The following is an 18424-nucleotide window of genomic DNA, read 5'->3' as shown; positions in this document are numbered from 1 at the left end:
GAGTGCTGTGTCTGTGGGCACTCGGGCACCTGGCCCCTTCTGCTGAGCTTGGCCAGGCTCCCCCTGGGCTCCTTGAAGGAGATACGGTGTTCCCATGCACGGAGTGGAGAAACCTGGGCTGGGGAGTCGAGTTTGCCTAGAGCTGTGGGCTCGCCCGCACTAGACAGAAGTGACAGTGTTCCCGTGGGGTGGGGTTGTTCCCAAGAGGAGCCTGTCTCCCGCTGCCTCCTGCTCTGCTGTCCCATGCGTGTCTGCCCCGAGTCCCCCTGGGGTTCCACCTGCCTGACTCCCGTGCCCTCCCCGCTGCCCCCAGCCATGTGTGAGATGATAAAGATCATGCAGGAGTACGGGGAGGTGACCTGCTGCCTGGGCAGCTCGGCCAACCTGCGCAACAGCTGCCTCTTCCTGCAGAGCGACATCAGGTCAGGCGGGCCCCTCGCGCCGACCAGCCCCACCTCCTGAGCCCGGCAGGCCTGCATGGGGCTGGGGGTGTGCCCCGGCTCGCCTTGCCCTTGCGGGGACCCAGGCACCGGCACGGTGGGAGAAGAGGATGAGCGCCAGTCCTGTGGGGAGGAGAAGGGTCTCCCCAAGTGCAGCTGATGGGTGGGTCTTGCTTCCGCAGCATTGCCCTGGATCCGCTGTACCCATCCCGCTGCTCCTGGGAGACCTTCGGCTACGCCACCAGCACCAGCATGGCCCAGGCCTCAGAGGGCCTTTCCCCCCTGCAGCTGTCAGGACAGCTCAACAGCCTGCCCTGTTCCCTGAGCTTCCGCCAGGAGGAGACCATCAGCATCATCCGGCTCATCGAGCAGGTGGGGGCAGGGGCGGGATGGGGGGCTCAGCGCCTGCCTGGGTGGCCAGGGGCGGGGGTGAGGCCTAGACCATCAGCATCATCCGGCTCATCGAGCAGGTGGGGGTGGGGGCAGGGGCGGGGTGGGGGGCTCAGCGCCTGCCTGGGTGGCCAGGGGCGGGGGGTGAGGCCTAGACCATCAGCATCATCGGGCTCATCAAGCAGGCAGGGGCGGGGGCAGGGGTGGGGTGGGGGCGGGGGCAGGGGCAGGGGCAGGGGGTGAGGCCTAGACCATCAGCATCATCCGGCTCATCGAGCAGGTGGGGTGGGGGCGGGGGAGGGGTGGGGGGCGCAGCACCTGCCTGGGCGGCCAGGGGCGGGGGTGAGGCCTAGACCATCAGCATCATCCGGCTCATCGGCTCATCGAGCAGGCAGGGGCGGGGGCAGGGGTGGGGCGGGGGCAGGGGCAGGGGCGGGGGTGAGGCCTAGACCATCAGCATCATCCGGCTCATCGAGCAGGCAGGGGCGGGGGCAAGGGCAGGGGTGAGGCCTGGGCCCCCTGGGCCTCGTGCCCTTGCCGGGCAGCTCTCCCCACCTTCCTCGCATGAACACCGTGAGCACGTGGCTCTCAGCTACACTTGGTGGGGAGGCCTGGGCCCTAACCTGTCCCTCTTGGTCCACAGGCCCGGCATGCCACCTACGGCATCCGCAAGTGCTTCCTCTTCTTGCTGCAGTGCCAGCTGACCCTTGTGGTCATCCAGGTGAGCGAGAGTCAGTTGTGGGTCTGACGAGGGAGGCGGGGTAGCAGCACTGCCAGGGTGTCCCCGGAGCCTCTGTGAGACCCCTGAGGCTGTGGCAGGTGCCCCATTCACAGAATAGGGCTCTCCCCAGCCCCAGCCCCTCCCAGCCAAGCTGTGAGCGTGTCCAGGCATGGCTCAGGGCAGCCAGGGGCCGCTAGGGTCGTATTATTTGCCAGAATCTAATCGCGGTTCCTGGACTCTCTCCTTGACTAGTTCCTTTCCTGCCTGGTCCAGCTGCCCCCACTCCTGAGCACCACTGACATCCTGTGGCTGTCCTGTTTCTGCTACCCTCTTCTCAGGTGAGAGGCCACGCAGCCTGTCTGTGCCTGGCCAGGCAGGTGGGGCCGGACGTTCCAGAACGCACGGGGGCCCAGGGTTCTGGAAGAGCCACGCAGGGCCCATCTGCTGTGGTGCAGAGGGCTCTGAGGAGACTCCCTGGGCTTATTCCGTCGCCCCACCAGGCCTGACCAAACTCCCACGACTCCCTAGCCTTCCCCCATGAGATCTGGGGGACAGCAGCTCGGTTTCCATCTCTGCCCAACCTCTGCTTTTCAGCATTTCTCTCCTGGGGAAGCCCCCCCACAGCTCCATTATGTCTATGGCCACGGGGAAAAACCTTCAGTCCATCCCTAAGAAGGTGAGCTGGGCCTCTCGGGGAGGGTGCAAGTGTGTGCAGGGGGCTGAGGCTCCGGGGAGACCAGCACGGGGAACTCCCCCACCGGAACTGGGAAGCCAGCACTCGGCTCCGTCTTTGCTCACCTCCAAGAGGAGCTGGGCCGCCCCTCAGCGCCCCCATTCACTGAGCGTGAACCTGTGAGCAAGCCGGGCTGGGCGCCAGGCCACACCAGAGCCACCCGCCCGGCAGTGAGCGGCCTGCCTCCTCCCCAGACCCAGCACTACTTCCTGCTCTGCTTCTTGCTCAAGTTCAGCCTCACCATCACCTCGTGCCTCGTCTGCTTCGGCTTCACACTGCAGAGCTTCTGCGACAGCTCCCGGGCCCGCAACCTCACCAGCTGCTCCTCCATCCTGCTGCGCAGGTGGGTCCCGGCCCGTGCTGCCCCGCCCTCCGGCCGCTGCGCCCCAGGCCCACGGGAGCGGAGCCTGAGCCCGTGTCTTGCTTTGGCAGCGACGACGCCAGGGCTCCAGCCTGGTTCGGGGACTTCGCCAACGGGCTGCTGTCAGCTCAGAAGCTCACAGCTGCCCTGATTGTCCTACACACCGGTGAGGGGTCTCCCTGGGGTGGAGGCTGGGGGGGGGGGGGCGAGTCCTTGGGCCAGTGGGGAGCCTGACACCCTGCCCCAACCCCATTCTTGCCAGTCTTCATCTCCATCACCCACGTGCATCGCACCAAGCCCCTGTGGAGAAAGAGCCCCTTGACGAACCTCTGGTGGGCTGTGACGGTGCCTGTGGTGTGAGTAGCCCTGAGTGGGCACTGCGGGCCAGGGCTAGGATGAGGGTGCCCTCCTTGAGCTGTTGTGGTGAGGAGGCTGGGAAGAAGCCAGCAGACTTGGGGTTCATGTGGGGCCACCCCTCTTCCTGCAGCCTGCTGGGCCAGGTGGTCCAGACGGTGGTGGACCTGCAGCTGTGGACGCACAGGGACAGCCGCGTCCACTTTGGCCTGGAGGACGTGCCGCTGCTGACGTGGCTCCTGGGCTGCCTGTCCCTGGTCCTCGTGGTGGTCACCAACGAGATCGTAAAGCTGCACGAGATTCGGTGAGCTGCCGGCAGGGCACCTGCCCCTGGGCTCCCGCGTGTCCCCTCACCTCACCGCCCCGTCTTGCCCATGCCCCGCCCTCCCGCTGCCACTGGCGTCCTGCTCCTTGTCCTCTGGTGAGGGCCGGTGCCAACCTGGACGTTCACCTCACCAGGGTCCGTGTGCGCTACCAGAAGCGACAGAAGCTGCAGTTTGAAACCAAGCTGGGCATGAACTCTCCCTTCTGAGCCGCTGCCTGGCGGTCCTGGCTGCCCCGCCCCTGGGGCTGCAGCCGGGCCCATTTCTGAGTCTGGAGGATTGGCACCGTGAAGGTTCCAGGGTTTCTCTTGTGCCCTGTGGCGCTGGAAGTCTTCCTGACCTCCGGGGCTTGTCCTGGAGGTGACCGGCAGTGGCCCCGGCCGGTCATGACCACCCTGACTCTCCCCTGGGCACTCTTGAATATCTGACCTCAGCCTTGGTGGGGGGCCCTTAGGACCCTCCCCCCTCCCCATTGCCCTTTCTGAAGAGCAATGGCTGCTGCCGTGGCGGGGGCTGAATGGGCGGTGACACATCCTCCCCGCCGCTGCTCATCCCACCTTCTGCACAAGGCCTGGGTGTGGCCCTGAAGACCCCTCTCTGTGTGGGTCTCAGCCTGGGCCTGGAGTTGGAGAAGGGCCCCTCGCCCGAGCCCCTTCCAGTCCCTGTGCTCAACCGGCCCCAGGTCCCTCTTGGGGATCCGGCCCAGGGCTCCTGTAGCCCCAGCCCTCATTCTCCTTGCGAAGTTTCTATTGGTGTATATTTTTTACTGGAAATGAGCCTTTTAGGAATGAATGTAGACTGGTTTGTATTAAAACTTGTAAATTGCTGAAGAAAAACCTGTGGCTGGTCCCTGAGGCAGCCACGGAGGGGTCTGCCCCCTCCTCAGGCCGTGGGGGCCGAGGGGAGTCCCAACACCTCCCTCCTTCCCCATCGGTGGGTGGCCCCGGGGGTCTGCTCAGGTGAGACCCTGAGGCACAGATGCAAACACACAGCCTGCTTGCGTGGAATGACGTTTTCATTGGTGTTAGTTGGGGGAAGAGGTGAGCGGTGACAGAGGCGGGGCCTGCACCAGCCAGGTCAGGCCTCTAGCCCTGAGGGGCCAGTGGGCACCTGTTGGGGTCCAAACTCCCTCCCCCACTGTGTCCTCTCAGGCGGTTAATAGATAGAATAAATCTCATTTAAAATATATGCACTTCTCTCTGCTTAAAAAATAACATTTACAGTTGAAAAAGTTTGGACTCTGGGAAGGTGTGTGAGGCATCTGCTGATCCTGCCGCCTCCCACCCCTGCCGGCCTCCCAGTGGGATGGCGGGGCAGGAGCTGGCCAGGAGGGCATGTCCTGTGTGCACCTGCGTGGGAGTGGGGGTGGCCCAGCCAGGCACGCTGCCTCCTGCCAAAGCCTGAGTGCTAGGGCAGCACGGCCGGTGGCCAGAGGTGTCCCTTGGCACACGGACTCGAGACAGGGGTTGGGGCAGGTAAAGCACCCCCCTCCCAGGATCCCAAGCCTGGTCAGACGACACAGGGGGGGCTCTGCAGTAGGGGCCCCTCAGCTGGTGGAGGCTGACAAGCCCCCTGGGCCTCTGCCACAGGACTGCCCCACTAGCCTTGTGCTCACAGCCACAGGACAGGCTTCAGCCTGGCCCACGCCTCCGTCTCTCCAGGGTGGAGGGACTCTTCCATGCCAGGGCAAGACGGGGACACCGCCAGTCACGCTGGGCACCACTGAGGGCCACAGGCGGTCACATTCAGTCCAGCATGGCATCCAGCTGGTCAGCCAGGGCGTCGAACATGGTGCTGATGTCGTCCAGGATGTGTTTGGTGGAGGTGCCAGGGGGGCTGTGGCAAAGAGAAGGCCTGATGAGACTGGCCAGTGGCCTGCAGCTGGCCACCCCGGGAAGGCGCTGTGTGTGCCACCCCCCCAGGCGCCGTGTGCGTCACCCCTACACGTCACAGCCTCCTGAGGCCGCAGTTCACTCCTCTCCTTGCAGATGTGTGCAGAGGTTCAGAGGACGGGACCGGCCTAAGCAGGCCAGAGCAGGCTCGGCCTGCTGCCTCCCTCTCCAGCGTTCCCAGGGACCTGGGGAGCCGTCCCAGCACCCAGCACCCAGCACCCTCACCCCTCACGCTCCTCCGCGCCAATGCTCTTCTCTGCGGCCCTCAGTGCTGCCGCCAAGGACGAGCTGGTCTGCTCCAGCCTCTGCTGGGCCTGGCCTGGGCCTGCAGCCCCGGCGTTCTCAGGCCTGGGAGGGGGTACCGGGCGGGGGCCGAGCCGGGGAGCCAGCTTAGGACCAGAAAAAGCCAGCTGTGTGCAGGCCACCGACACAGGCTTGGGGGCGGTTCCTGTAGAGACAAAGAGGCTAGTGGTTTGGCAGGGCTGGTGGCGACCTCCACACAGCGCCCCTCTCTGCAGAACCCAGCCCTCCTACCTGCTCCGGGCACCTTCAGGAGAGCAGAGGGCGCAGCTGGGGGCTCAGTCTCCCCATTCCGCCGACTGCCTGTGGGGTTTTCCAGACTGGGTCCAGGGCATGAGGGTGCCAGGGTCACAGGGGGCTGAGTGACTGAGTGGGGAGCAGGGGGCGCCGGAGCTCCTGGAGACGGAAGGCTGCTAGGCTCGGCCTGGGGAGGGCCGGAGGACGCTGGGGAGGGGGCCTCGCCGGTGGCCTGGGAGGGCAGGGGGTCAGAGGGACTGGGGGTGGCACTGGCCACCCCGAAGGCCAGCAGGGCCGTCTGCAGCGGCTCCCTCTCCCGGCACTTGGGCCTCCGCTTGACAGTGTCCGACTCTGTGAGGTTGAAGTCGAGGCCGAGGGGTACGGGTGTCTCCCGGGGTAGGGGCCCGGCTGGCTTCGGCCGCTGTTTGATGGTCAGGTTGCCCTCCTCCGCGAACGGCAGGCCCTCTCCCGAGCTGCCCCGAGACGGGGGTGTCCCCTCAGGGCCTGGTTCCTCTTCTGTGTCCGACGCGGGGCCAGGTGGGGCAGGCGGGCAGGGAGGCTCTGGGGGACCAGCTGGTTCACTCAGCGTCCGTCTTCGGGGCCCTGGGGCCCCCTCCTTGGGGCCTGGGCTTCCATCAAGTGGCGTTGGCTCCGGGGTGGGGCCAGAGACAGAGCTGAGGCGCTTGGGAGGCGGGGGCGGGGGGCCTTTGCGCCTGGCCCGGAGAGCAAAGGACTGGCTCCGAGGAGCCCCTCTCGTTGGGGCCGGGCTAGGGCTGGTGCGGGCGAGGGCGCTGCGTCCTGGTCGCCGGGTAAGGGTGGCATAACTGCCCACGGCACTGCCCACCGGCCCTTCGGCCTCCCCCTCAGCCTCACCCTCTGCAGGGCCGGGGCGGCTTAAGCTATGGGACCTGCGCTTGGGCCGAGGTGGGTCTGGGGGGGCAGCAGGGGCGCCGGCCAAGTAGGAGAAGGCCCGGGGTGCACCAGCAGGTGGCCCTGGGGCCGGGCTGGAGGGCGAGCCCTGGGGGTACATGAAAACATAAGGGGGGGCTCCTTGGCCAGAAAGTGGGGAGCAAAGCTTAGAAGGCCGCTCTGTGCCCTCTGGAAGGTTCCTTTCCTGGGGGGTGCTGGGGTCGCCTCCGCAGGGCTGGGGGGCAGTGTGTTCCTGTGAGTGGCCAGACCCCCGTGAGCGGGCACCGATGCTCTCCTGGCTGGGGGAGCGAGCAGGGGGCAGGGGGAGTGGCTCAGGGCCACCCCCTGCCATGGCTGCCTGTAGTTCTGGGCTCAGCTCGCTGCCCTGGAAGGTGAGGAGGCGTGGGCCAGTCCCGGCTGGGCCCTCCCCGTTCTCCAGCCCCTCGATGGCCATCAGCTCCGGACCTTTGGCCGGCCAGCGCCCACCTTCGCCTAGGGCCTCCCCCTGTAGCAGGCCCCGCCGCAGCTCCGCCAGCCTCTTCACCCCCAGCATAAGCTTCTTCTGGTGCCCTGAGCCGGGTGGAGAAGCCTCCGGTTAGTGGCTGGGAAGGGCGCCCCAGGCAGCTGTTCCCTCCTCTCTCGGAGAGTGCACGCACACACACACACACACACACACACCCCGGCGCAGGAGGTCCCAGCACACACACACACGCACACACATACACACACCCCGGCGCAGGAGGTCCCAGCACACACACACACGCACACACACACACACACACCCCGGCGCAGGAGGTCCCAGCACACACACACACACACACCCCAGCGCAGGAGGTCCCAGCACACACACACACACACACACATACCCCGGTGCAGGAGGTCCCAGCACACATACACACACACACACCCCAGCGCAGGAGGTCCCAGCACACACACACACACACACACACACCCCGGTGCAGGAGGTCCCAGCACACACACACACACACACACATACCCCGGTGCAGGAGGTCCCAGCACACACACACACACACACCCCGGCGCAGGAGGTCCCAGCACACACACACACACACACACATACCCCGGTGCAGGAGGTCCCAGCACACATACACACACACACACCCCAGCGCAGGAGGTCCCAGCACACACACACACACACACACACACCCCGGTGCAGGAGGTCCCAGCACACACACACACACACACACATACCCCGGTGCAGGAGGCCCCAGCACACACACACACACCCTGCCCCCCATCCCCCCCCACGCAGGAGGCCCCAGCACACACCCACACACGCACCCCGCCCCCCATCCCCCCCCACGCAGGAGGCCCCAGCCGAAGCCTTCACCGAGCTTGTTGACGCCGATCTCCTGCAGCTCCTCCCAGGTGAGGTCGGCCACCAGCCCCATGGAGTCGTAGCCGCTGCTCACCAGCTGCTTGTGGTACTGGGGCAGCCCCAGCGCACACAGCCACTCCAGTAAGTCGGCCTGCAAGAGCAGCGCCGTGGTGAGAACTGGCTCCGGGCCGGCCTCGCCGCAAAGCCACAGCTCGGCGGGACCCGTGCCCTCCCAGCCCGCTCACCGGGACGTAGTTGGGCAGCCACTCGGCGATGCTGAGCTGGGCAATCTCCGAGGCGATTTTCTTCCTGTGCCCAGGCTTGGTCACCCCGATGGCCGTCAGGTCCTGCCACACACACACACACACACACACAGAGCCTGGCGGTCAGGCCGCCTGCCCCGCCTCTCTGCGGGGCCCTGCCCGGCCCTCCCCGGCTGCAGCACCGACCTCAGGCGTCATGCGGCTGATGGTAGGCACGTCATAGCCGGCCTGCAGGAAGTGGGCCGTGTAGCCTTCCAGCTGGAACTCACTCAGCCAGTTATGAATGGCTTGGGCGTCCTGTCGGGTAGGGGCGGAGTGAGCCTGGGAGGAGGAGCCGAGGCCACAGCCCAGCCCATCTGCTCCAGCCTCTCCCCAAGGGGCCTGGTCTCAGGGGGACTTAAGTGCCCCCAGGAAAGCCCTCCCATGTCCCCTGCCTCCCCTCCCGGCCCGAGGCCCCCAGGACGTCCCAAGCGGAGGACTCACCTTCCCTTCCAGCAGCTGCTCCGGCCTCACGTCCTGGGTGGAGATCTGCTCCCCAGAGCGGTAGCTGGCCACAGGCCGGTAGCTCAGGTTGTCTTCGAGGAAGGAGAGAAATGGAATCAGGCGGCTGGAGGAAGGGGACCACGCCCCCGGCCTCCCACCTGCACCTGTCCTAGCCAGCCCAGGTCCCATCTCCTCTTCCTACCAGCCAGGGATGGGGGGTGCAGTGCTGGCAGCGCCTGGTCCTCTCCGGCAGAGGGCAGCGGCTGCGGACAGGGAAGGAGCCAACTCAGTGCTGGGGGAGCTGGCGGTGGGGGGTGGGCCCGTCCCTGGTCCTAGCACCCCCTGCTCCTACCTGGGCATTCTCAATAAGGAGGCTGGTGCTGTGGCCATTGGTGCCCTCAGAACTCTGCCCACTGCCAGCACTGCGGATGCTGCCCACGCTGCCCTCACTGCCCACGCTATTCCTGTCACCTGCTGCAGGGGGCAAAGCACAGGGCTCAGGCCGCAGTCGGCACTGCCAACAGCTGACTGGCAGCGTGCCAAAGCCAGACAACCAACCAGGCGCCAGTACTGCCCTCTGGAGGACCTACCTGGGCTGTCCGGGCTGAGGCCCACCCGAGGGAGCTGGCCATAGGTGAGTGGGTGCAGGGGGTCGTCAGCAGGATGCGGTGTCCGGGGGAAGCCTGGGCGCAGCGGGGTGGGCACAGCGGGGAGGCGGGGCACCGCAATGCCCACCCGCTTGCTGACCACCTCGACGATGCCCGGGGGGAAGTAGCCCACACGGTCCGTGCCCCTTTGACTCTCGTGGATGTGGCCCTTCCAGCGGCCATCAGGATGCTGCTCAAGCACCTGTGTGTGTGGGGGGTGGTCACTCCCTTCTCGGAGCAGGCGGCCGTCCCTGCAGCGTGGACCAGTCCTACCCTCCCCTCTCCCCACAGAGCTGGCCTCCGCAGCCCAAGTCAGCCCCACTCCCCACGTGCCTCCAGGGAATGCGCACTCGAGCCCCAGTCAGCCTGAACACAAACCCAGCTCAGCAGCCTGCTGGCAGTGCGCCCCCAGGCAACACTTTACTTAATTGGGGCCAGCATTGTGGCCAGGTGGGTTAAACCGCGGCCTGCAACGCCAGTATCCCACATGGGCGCCAGTTCGAGACCCAGATGCTCCACTTCCGATCCAGCTCTCTGCTATGGCCTGGGAAAGCAGTAGAAGATGGCCCAGGTCCTTGGGCCCCTGCACCCACATGGGAGACCCAGAAGACGCTCCTGGCTCCTGGCTTTGGCCTGGCCCAGCCCCGGCCATTGCAGCCATTTGGGGAGTGAACCAGCAGATGGAAGACCTCTCCCTCTCTCTCTAACTCTGCCTTTCAAGTAAATAAATCTTTAACAACAACAACAAAGTAGTAACACCTACTTCCCCTAGATTTGGAAAGAAACAGAGGTGCGTGTGTGTAAAGACCGTAGCACAGTAAGTGTGTAAAGAAGCCACAGCACCAACTTGTACTTGAAAAGGAGAGACTGTCGGGGCTGGCGCTGTGGCACAGCAGGGAGAGCCACGGCCTGCAATGCCAGCATCCCAGACGGGTGCCGATTAGAAATCCGGCTGCTCCACTTCCAATCCAGCTCCCTGCTAATGGCCTGGGAAAGCAGTGGAGGACGGCCCAAGTGCTTGGCCCCTGCACCCACGTGGGAGACCCAGAAGAAGCTCCTGGCTCCAGCTTGGCCCAGCCCCAGCCATTGTGCCATCTGGGGAGTGAACCAGCGGATGGAGCATCTCTCTCTGTCTTTCTGACTTTCAAATAAAGAAAGAAATCTTTAGGAAAAGAGAGGAGGACAGGCTGCTCGGGCTCCCTCACCGTGATGACGTCCCCCGCCCGGATGTTGAGGGCAGTGGGGTCGTGGAGGTTCCAGAAATCCTTGAGAGCCCGGACCTTCAGGACCCCCGAGGCCTCTAGGAGGAGGGGAGGGCAGGTGTCACCGAGGGGCCTGAGGGCATCTGTCCAACCCCCCAGCACCCCCCGGCATCCGCTCCCCCGCCCTCCGCGTCCCGGCACCGCGGGGGTGCTCCAGTCTCCCCCTCGCTCACCCCGCAGTAGCTGCTTGATCTCCCGGCTGGCCTGGGAGGTGGTGAACTGGTTCACGATGTCCAGCGCCGTCTGGTTATACGTGTTTCGGATGTTCACATCCACACCTCCCTGGCAGCACAGGGCGGCCTGAGCATGCGTAGAGTGCCTGCCCCGTCCTCTCTCCTAATCCTCACAGCCACCCGGGAGTAAGATTTTACAGACAAGGAACCGCAAGCTCAGAGACCGGGCCAAGGATAAGCTCAAGGTCCCGCGGCCGGCGAGAGGCAGCCCCGGGCTTGAACCAGTCGGTCCGCTCCCAGCCACACGGCCCTGGCGCTGTTCCAACGGCAGTGGGGCCTCTTTCCCGCCACTCACACAAAACGGCCCTCTGCGGCGGCACAGTCCTCTCGCCCTGTGCCTGCCCCGCCCGTCTCGGCACCTGGCAGAGGCCCGGCGTGCACACCCACCTCCAGGAGCAGCCGTACCACCTCGGTCTTGCCGTACAGGGCGGCCTCGTGCAGCGCCGTGCCGGTCTTGGTCTGGCGGTTGATCTCAATCCCGGCTCTCAAGAGTTGCCTGTGGTGGGCAGAGTGAGTGAGTCACAGGGCCGGCGGGGGCTGGGCGCTGGAGAGCAAGGGGGAGGGCAGCCAGAGGACCCCGCAGCATCCACGGCCCCACGGGGGGGCCTGGGGGTACCTGATAACCTCTCTGTGGCCGTTCTTGGCAGCCAGGTGCAGGGGCGTGGTATAGTTGGGGTCACATGGGTCCTTGGCCTCGCCCTCCAGCAGTGCCACACACAGGTGGCTATTCAGTAGCAGCTGGGCCACCTGCAGCACCCAGCACCCAATCAGAGCCTCCTCCTGAGATCCCCCCACCCCCACGCCTGGGACCCAGCACCGCAGGGGCTGCGGGCCTCACCTTGAGCCGCCCGAATTCGCAGGCCAGATCCAGGGGCGTCTTCTTGGCCTTGTTGACCAAGCAGGGGTTGGACTGATGCTGGAGGAGCATTTCTGACTGCAGTGGGGGAGCTGAGTGAGGGGGCCTGGCCGCTGGCCCAGACCCCGCACCAACCCCGGCTTCTAGCTCACGTACCACCTCGTAGTGTCCATACTGCGCCGCCAGGTGCAGGGGGATCTGCCCGTCCAGCGAGGCGGCGTTGACCGCTGCCGAGGCCCGCAGCAGCAGCCTCACGGGCTCCAGGCGGCCCTGCCAGGCTGCATAGTGTAGCGGGCGCATGCCTGGTGGGAAGGGGGACAGCCCCAGGCCGTGTGATGCTGGCTTCAGCCAAGGCTGCTCAGGGGGCGCTCTGGCTGCCTGGGGCCAAGCCGCAGTATCCCTGGCCCCACCCCAGTTGATGTGGTAACCCCAGGACAGCGGTGCAACCTCCTTGTCTGAATAATGGGGGGTCAGCACCGGCCACCAGCCAGGAAGGCGCTGGTGACGAGGGAGGGGCCCTTTGCAAGCCCTGGGCACACGGTATGGGGCGGGCCCTGTCTTCTCCGGGCCGGGGGCACCCTGGGGTCTCACCATTGCTGTCCTTGATGTCAACGGTGGCCTGGGCCTCCAGCAGCAGAGCGATGAGCTCCAGGCTGCCCCCCAAAGCAGCGTGGTGCAGGGCGGAGAAGCTGGCGTGGGGGGACACACACTGTGGTGTCAGTGGCCCTCAGCCCCCGAATCCTGGGCTTGCAGACCCAAACCCGAGCTGGGGGCTGCCAAGCACGGGTTCCCCGCCCGCCGCCCGCGGCAGCCCTGCCGTGGGAGCAGCAGCAGCCGGGCCGTAGCATGAAAGGGCTCAGTGTCTGCGCTGAGAGGCCCGTTTGTCTGCCCAGGGGAGGGGGCCGTGGGAGCAGGGGCCCGAGGGCTCCTACCCTCCAGGGAGGACGGGCCCTCCCCTCACTCAGGGCTAGCTCTAAGGGCAGGTGGGTGGCAGCATGCAGAGCTCCCAGCAAATCCACTTCCAGGGCCAACTCTAGGCTGGGAGAAAGGGGCACCGGGCCCTGGGTCTTCCCCTCCCACCCCTCTCCCCGCCCCCAGCAGCTCTCGGGAGGGCAGGGGACACACTCACCCGTCAGCGTCTTGGTAGTTGACATTGAGCCTCTTCGTGGAGCCGAGGAGCTCTGGGGGCCAGGGCAGGGGTCATCAGGGTTTGCGACCCACCTGCCCGTCCTCCCACCCTCCTCCAGCACCCTCCCCCCTCCCCCTCCAAGCCAGCTGACCTCTCGGCATGCAGAAAAGCACCTGCCCCATGGCCCTGGACGTGCGCCGCCCCTGTGGCTCCCCACCCTGGCCTGGTCGCCCTCAGCTGGAGGGCGCGAAGCAAGGGAGCCGATACGGAGTGGCCTGGCCTCCCGGCCCAGCCTGACCCGGCTTGTTTATAGAGCTGGGGGGGCGGGGGACTGGCGTGATGTCCCCTCCGCGGACAGGCCCACGGGCGCATGGTTCACATTCCTGCCTGCGCGGCCAGGCAGCAAGTCAGAGTCACATTGTCCGACCAGGCAGGGGGCGGCAGGCAGGCGGAGAAAGGACAGGGCCCAGGTGTTCAAGAGCAGGGACGACGCCGGCCTGGGCTGAGGGGCCTCCCTCGGGGCCACCAGACAGGCCTGCACCCAGCCCCGGTCGCGTGCTAGCTGTGTGATCTCGGGGGTGCCATTTAACCCCTCAGGCTCAGGGACCTCATCTGAGACACGGGCTGATCCCAGGGCCCGCCCACGTGCGGCGCCTGACCCTCGTCAGCCTGCCGAAGGCGGGCGCTGTCACCACGCGGCGCTCCTTGGCACAACGCGAGGAGCTGTCCGCGTCCTCCACTTTCCTCAGGACCCCGTCTGGGAAGCACCTGCTGACTCAGCACCCGCAGGCTCCGGGCTGGGATGTCCGTGCCCCAGGCAGGGCTCTGCCGGCTGGTGCCAGGCAGCCGGAGGCACCACCTCCCAGGGGCAGGGTTCATGGCACGGGTGGGGGCAGTCCTTGAAGTGCTGGGGTGGGGAAGGGCAAAGCCCGCCGCCTGGGCCCTGCCTCCTGTGGGGTCCCACCCCTGCCGGGAAGGAGGGAGCCTGGCTCAACCCAGGCCGGGCAGGGGGCCAAGCACGCTGGTCCAGGCCTGTCCCCCAGGCCCTGGTGGGCCCCTGAATACCCCAGCAGCCCCGGGCAAGACAGGGCCTCATTCCAGCAGGGAGGGGCCGACCCCGCAGTAGGGAGCAGGGGATGCGGAGGGAGGGGCCGGCTACATTTAGAGCCACACCAGAAAGGCAAACAGAACAAGGGGGGACACGAGCGCGAAAGGGTGGGGGCCGCTGGGGAGCACCAGCCTTCCCAGTCCTCGCTAGCCCCCCTGGGAAGTCCTCTTGGAGCAGGGGACTGAGCTGGGGCTCGTGGGGCAGGAAGTGCCCGGTTCACAGTGCTCTGCCTCTCCCCGGCTATGTGACCTTGGCCATGGTGCCTCTCCGAGCCTCAGTGGAGACGCTGGGGTCAGCAGGGGAGACACAGAAAGGCCCTCACCCTGCCTGGGCCGTGAGGACGGAGCAGGACAACGTGACAGGAGGGACACAGGAACAGGGGCAGGGCCAGCTGGGTGGCTCTGTTCTTTCCAGAACAATGGCCGGAAAGGCGGGGGGGGGGGGGGGGGGGCTCGCAGCGACTGGGCCGGGACCTTGGCGGGAGGGTGGAGGGTCGTGTTCCTGGCAGTGGCTCCAGGCACTTCCGTGGCAGCACAACCTTCCCGGGCTGGCTCTGGGGGTGGAAGGGTTGCTCCTGATTTAGGCTCGGGCGGAGGATGTGAGCTCAGCCGGCCACCCCAGCCCACTCCATTTCCTCTGGCCAGAGGAGATGCTTGGAAAAAAGAGCAGGGAGGGGACAGGGTGGGACAAGGCCAGGGCAACACGCCCCTCCCCCGAACAGCACCTGGTAGGGGCACGGAGGGCAGGCCAGGTACCAGAGGGACCGGCTGGGGGAGCGCCTCTCTTGGGACACCAGAAAGCTCTGGCCACACCCCCCAAAAGGAAAAAGGCGAGCGCTGACCGCCCCCCCCCCGGGGGGGCAGTTTCTTTGCGCCTCGGGTAGGGAGCAGGTGTTCCCAGCTCCGCTTCTGGAACTGCGTGCGAACCCCCAGGAGAACTCGCTCCTCTGCAGAGCCAGGAGCCTGCACCTTCGGAACAACGCCAGGTGACTGTGACAGGCGGCCAAGGGTGGGGGCGTGGGGGGAGGGCCACGCATCTGCCCCAGGACGGCTGTGTGACCTCGGGCAGGTCACTAACCCTCTCTGAGTATCACCTTCCCCACGTGTGAAATGGAAACACCTATCTCACAGGGAAGCCAAGGGAACAGAACACTCCATGAACGGCAGTTTGCAAAAGTCACCTTGTGCGCTCACGTTTGTCCCCAGCTTCTTGGAGGTCTAGGAAAGCCGTCCCAGGGCCCTGCCCCCGGGGCCTGTAGCGTCCCTTGGGTGCAGGTGCAAGGCGAAGTCTCCCTTTCAGACTGAGGAAGGCACCTCTTTCTTCCCCCACAATCCTTCCTGGAGCTGGGGTACGCGGTTCCCGCCACCAGCCTCCAAGCCCCTCCTGCCTGCCCTCCTGTGGGCCCCACTTCCAGGGCCCAGGGCTGTGAGGCCAGCATCGGCCTGACCAAGGCCCCACTGGGCAGCTCGCCAAAAGCAACACAGAGGTGAAGGGGGAGGGGGAGGGGGAGGGGGAGTGACTCCCATTCCTGGGCCTCTCTCCTGGGACCTCCTTCTCACGGCGGGCTCCCCTTGCAGCCACTTCCCTGGGGTACAGGGAGCACCCCGACGGTGCCCCCTCTCCGTGCCCTGGGTCTCCCCAACCCTGGGGTGCAGGTGGGCGTGTGCCAGCAGATCCTCCCTTCAGCACCCACACCCTTAGATGTGGGTGAGGATAAGATGCCTTTACGATAGCCCAGGGGACTCCTTCCTACACCGGTGTGAGCCCCAGCCCCTGAAGGGAGACCCTCCCTCCGGGGAACCTCTCCTCCGGCCTGTCAGGCGGCAGGGACCACCTCCTGCTCTGCTGGTCCTACCTAGGACCTCGAGGCCACAGCCCCAGGGCCTCCAGGGACGGCTCAGAGGGGTCGGGGTGAAACTCGCTGTCTGTTCTTGCAGGGGTGGGGAATCCCCACTTCTAGGAACCTGAGATGCAGCCCAGACGCGGCCACTGCACATCGGGCTCCCACGGCCTGGTCAGAACTAGAGCCCCCAGGCTACGTGGAAACTTCCAGAAAATGAGCTCTGGCCACACCTATCCCAGGGACACAGGCAGGTAATCAGGGGAGAAAGGAGCTCCAGCAAGTGGTTAGGCAGCGCTGGAATTTTTTTTAAACAAAATGCTTTTTTGAAAAGCTAACTTGCAGACACCCCCCCGCCACGCCGCCCTATGACGTGAAGAGGCCAAGGCAGAGATGTACTGATTCGCTGTGTGCATGTGCGGGGGGGGGGGGGGGGGGCTGATCTCTTTGCTCTTTCCCCTCCCTCTGCCAGAGACCCCGCAGCTCCAAAGAGCGCAGTGGAAGGCAGCTGGGCAGCCAGCGATGCTGGTCTGCTGTTTCCTGCTCTGCCCAGTGCCCAGGCCGGTCTGGCCCGCAGCAGAAATCGGAGCAACCGCCAATCAACCTGCCCCTTGCAGGCAAAGACCCTGTGGCCAGGAGGGACCGGCTTCCTCTCTGTTCTCCCAGGCAGGTGCAGCGCGCACCCCCAGCAAGACAGTCCTCCCTCCTCGCGCCTGCAGGTCAGCGAGCCCCCACCCCACCCCCAGCTTCTCTGCAGCCTGAGCGCCCAGGGGAGGGTCTCAGCTGGGCGGCCACCCCCTTCGGGTACTCACTTGTCTTTGTGGCCTTGACCTTGGCCACCAGTTTCTGAACGCCAGTCACATCTCCGTTCTTGACTGCGAGGATCAAGTCCTGTTCACGACCCATTCCGGCTCCGGCCTTGGGGGTCCAGGGCAGAGGCAGGGAAACTGGTCCGAGGTGAGGCGTCAGGTGGCCATGGCCGTGGAGGGCAGCGCGTCTGGTGTCCCCAGCAGGGACGGATACTCCCGCCAGGTGCTCCTGGAGCTGCCGCCACAGGCAGGAAAGCCGGTCTCCGAGGGGGTGGAGGCTTTGTGGGAATCTGGACAGATATCAGCTTGCAGCTTCCGACGGCCCCAGGAAGGGCTGGGACTGGGCGCGCCAATCTTCCCGGCTTGGCTTGGGAGCACCAGTGCCCACCTGGAGCGCATTCCCTCGGGCCTCAGGCTGCAGCGGTGGCCCGTCTCGGGGTCGGGAAATGGTGCGGAGCCTCTGCCGACAGCCGGGCCGGAGCCTGCAAGGGTCCCGGATTCGGGGCAGAGACTGAGCCAGACTGGACAGGACTGCCGGGGAACTCCCCCCCACCCCACCCCCCGCAAAAATATAAACCCCACCCTGGCAGCCCCTCGGCGGGAAAGGAGGGGCCGAGCCACACCAAGAGGAAAGGGAGCCGCCATGCCCGCCCAGTGTGTGTAGGGGGGAGGTGGCATTTGGGAGGGGGAGGCTGAGTCACCGTGGCCCTGGGGCACCTGGCAGCACCTCAACCTTGGGCAGGAGGGGCCTTGGCAGCACGACACACACGGGCAGGCCACGCCAGCAGCCCGCGGCACCAGCACCCACAAACAACTGTTGGTCCAGGGGGTGGGGCTGGGCAGGGGTCACTCCCGGGAGCCGCGCCTGCCCCCAGCTTCCCCCCTACCTGGGCTCACCTTCCCAGCAGGGCGTCCAGCCCCAGGGGGTGGAGGGGGCCCCTACGGCTCCCCCATTTCCGGGGGCAGGTTTACACGCTGGGCTGAGAAGCCTCCCAGCACCTGTTGCTGGCCCAGCCTCACCCCCGTGTGGGGCTGGGGAGCAGCTGGGACTGGGGACAGACACGGAGCCGGGCGCCGCCGGCCCCTGGGGCTCCCGCGCCCACCCCCCAGCCTGAACCCGACGCCCGGACCCTCGGCTTCTCCGCAGAAAGGCTTACGTCAGTTCCTCAGTGGCGGCGAGTTTGCTGCCAGAGACTTGCGGCAGGAGACCCGCGAAGGCCTGGGGGCCCCGGCCGGGAGCCCCTCACTCCCCACGCGCGCCGAGCCCAAGCCCAGGGCACCCGCCTCGGGGCCCGCGGCCCGCGCCAGGGCGGGGAAGGCGCGGCGGGCAGTGCCCAGGGTCCGGCCGGCTCCCCCGCCCCCCGGAATGCCCCTCCAGCGCCGCAGCCCCCGGCCGAGCCCGGCCCTGCCCCGGGAACAAAGCGGCGGGAGGCACCGGGAGGCAGATGCGGGAGGACGGAAAAGAGGGGGCGCGCGGGGGGCGCGCAGAGCACGGGCGCCCGCCGCTCCCGCACGAAAAGTTAGTTAGTGCCCGCCCCCGAGGGTGCCGACCCCAGCCCCGTCCCGCAGGCTCACCTCTCCCCCGCCGCCCCGCCGGGGGTCCGGCTGGCCCCGCTCGGCCCCTGGCACTCGGGACGCTGGCTCCCGCGGCGCCCCTGCCCCCTTTCTCCTCCTTTGCCACGGCCGGCTCAGCGCCTCCCGCAGGAAATCCCGCCCCTCCCCCCTCCCGCCGGATCGGGAGCGGAGGGACCGTCCCGGCCGCGCAGTCGGGCTGTCAGTCAGCGCCCGCGGCCCC

The 18424-nt window shown here is 66.7% G+C and overlaps 2 protein-coding genes across 18 annotated transcripts in view; one reads left to right on the top strand and one right to left on the bottom strand.

Moving 5' to 3' along the window:
• Window positions 1-4510, top strand: part of TMEM94 (transmembrane protein 94) — a 40400-nt gene extending 35890 nt beyond the window's left edge. For 14 of the 15 annotated variants that reach the window (XM_070060314.1, XM_070060313.1, XM_070060310.1 and 11 more), the window contains 10 exons: window positions 314-422; window positions 623-812; window positions 1474-1551; window positions 1804-1889; window positions 2146-2227; window positions 2479-2627; window positions 2717-2811; window positions 2908-3001; window positions 3133-3303; window positions 3459-4510. In XM_070060314.1, the coding sequence (XP_069916415.1) occupies window positions 314-422; window positions 623-812; window positions 1474-1551; window positions 1804-1889; window positions 2146-2227; window positions 2479-2627; window positions 2717-2811; window positions 2908-3001; window positions 3133-3303; window positions 3459-3531 (1127 nt within the window). In that variant the 3' untranslated portion in view covers window positions 3532-4510. Of the gene's footprint in view, window positions 1-313; window positions 423-622; window positions 813-1473; window positions 1552-1803; window positions 1890-2145; window positions 2228-2478; window positions 2812-2907; window positions 3002-3132; window positions 3304-3458 lie in introns of all 15 variants that reach the window. The other variant, XM_070060307.1, reaches the window with a different exon arrangement.
• CASKIN2 (CASK interacting protein 2) lies at window positions 4320-18411 on the bottom strand. Of its 3 annotated transcripts, none has more exons than XM_070060315.1 (20): window positions 18205-18411; window positions 16633-17111; window positions 12873-12924; window positions 12335-12432; window positions 11900-12045; window positions 11726-11821; window positions 11504-11634; window positions 11275-11383; window positions 10828-10936; window positions 10598-10692; window positions 9336-9594; window positions 9098-9219; window positions 8948-9008; window positions 8746-8837; window positions 8449-8559; window positions 8245-8346; window positions 8012-8150; window positions 5749-7230; window positions 5440-5662; window positions 4320-5158 (listed from the first exon to the last, which is right to left on the bottom strand). In XM_070060315.1, exons 2-20 carry the CDS (start codon window positions 16724-16726, stop codon window positions 5068-5070), a joined length of 3612 nt encoding a protein of 1203 aa, XP_069916416.1. In that variant the 5' UTR covers window positions 16727-17111; window positions 18205-18411; the 3' UTR covers window positions 4320-5067. The 3 variants fall into 3 exon arrangements, with proteins under 3 accessions (XP_069916416.1, XP_069916417.1, XP_069916418.1); XM_070060316.1 differs by lacking the exon at window positions 18205-18411 and adding an exon at window positions 17787-17985; XM_070060317.1 differs by lacking the exons at window positions 8948-9008; window positions 9098-9219.
• Between the last annotated feature and the right edge of the window lie 13 nt (window positions 18412-18424).

The sequence above is a fragment of the Oryctolagus cuniculus genome, chromosome 17, assembly GCF_964237555.1.
Source record: "Oryctolagus cuniculus chromosome 17, mOryCun1.1, whole genome shotgun sequence".
Taxonomy (NCBI): Eukaryota; Metazoa; Chordata; class Mammalia; order Lagomorpha; family Leporidae; genus Oryctolagus; species Oryctolagus cuniculus.
Note: the sequence above shows the minus strand (reverse complement) of the source record. Positions and strands in the feature narration are given on the sequence as shown.

Bases quoted from the DNA above. Each gene is read 5' to 3' on its own strand.
- CASKIN2 (XM_070060315.1), bottom strand. From the start codon at position 16,726: ATGGGTCGTGAACAGGACTTGATCCTCGCAGTCAAGAACGGAGATGTG. The intron at 10,937-11,274 runs GTGGGTGTGCAC...CTGTGCTGCCAG, and splicing joins TGGTACGGCTGCTCCTGGAG to GGAGGTGTGGATGTGAACAT. The intron at 10,693-10,827 runs GTGAGCGAGGGG...CCCTCCTCCTAG, and splicing joins GATCAAGCAGCTACTGCGGG to AGGCCTCGGGGGTCCTGAAG.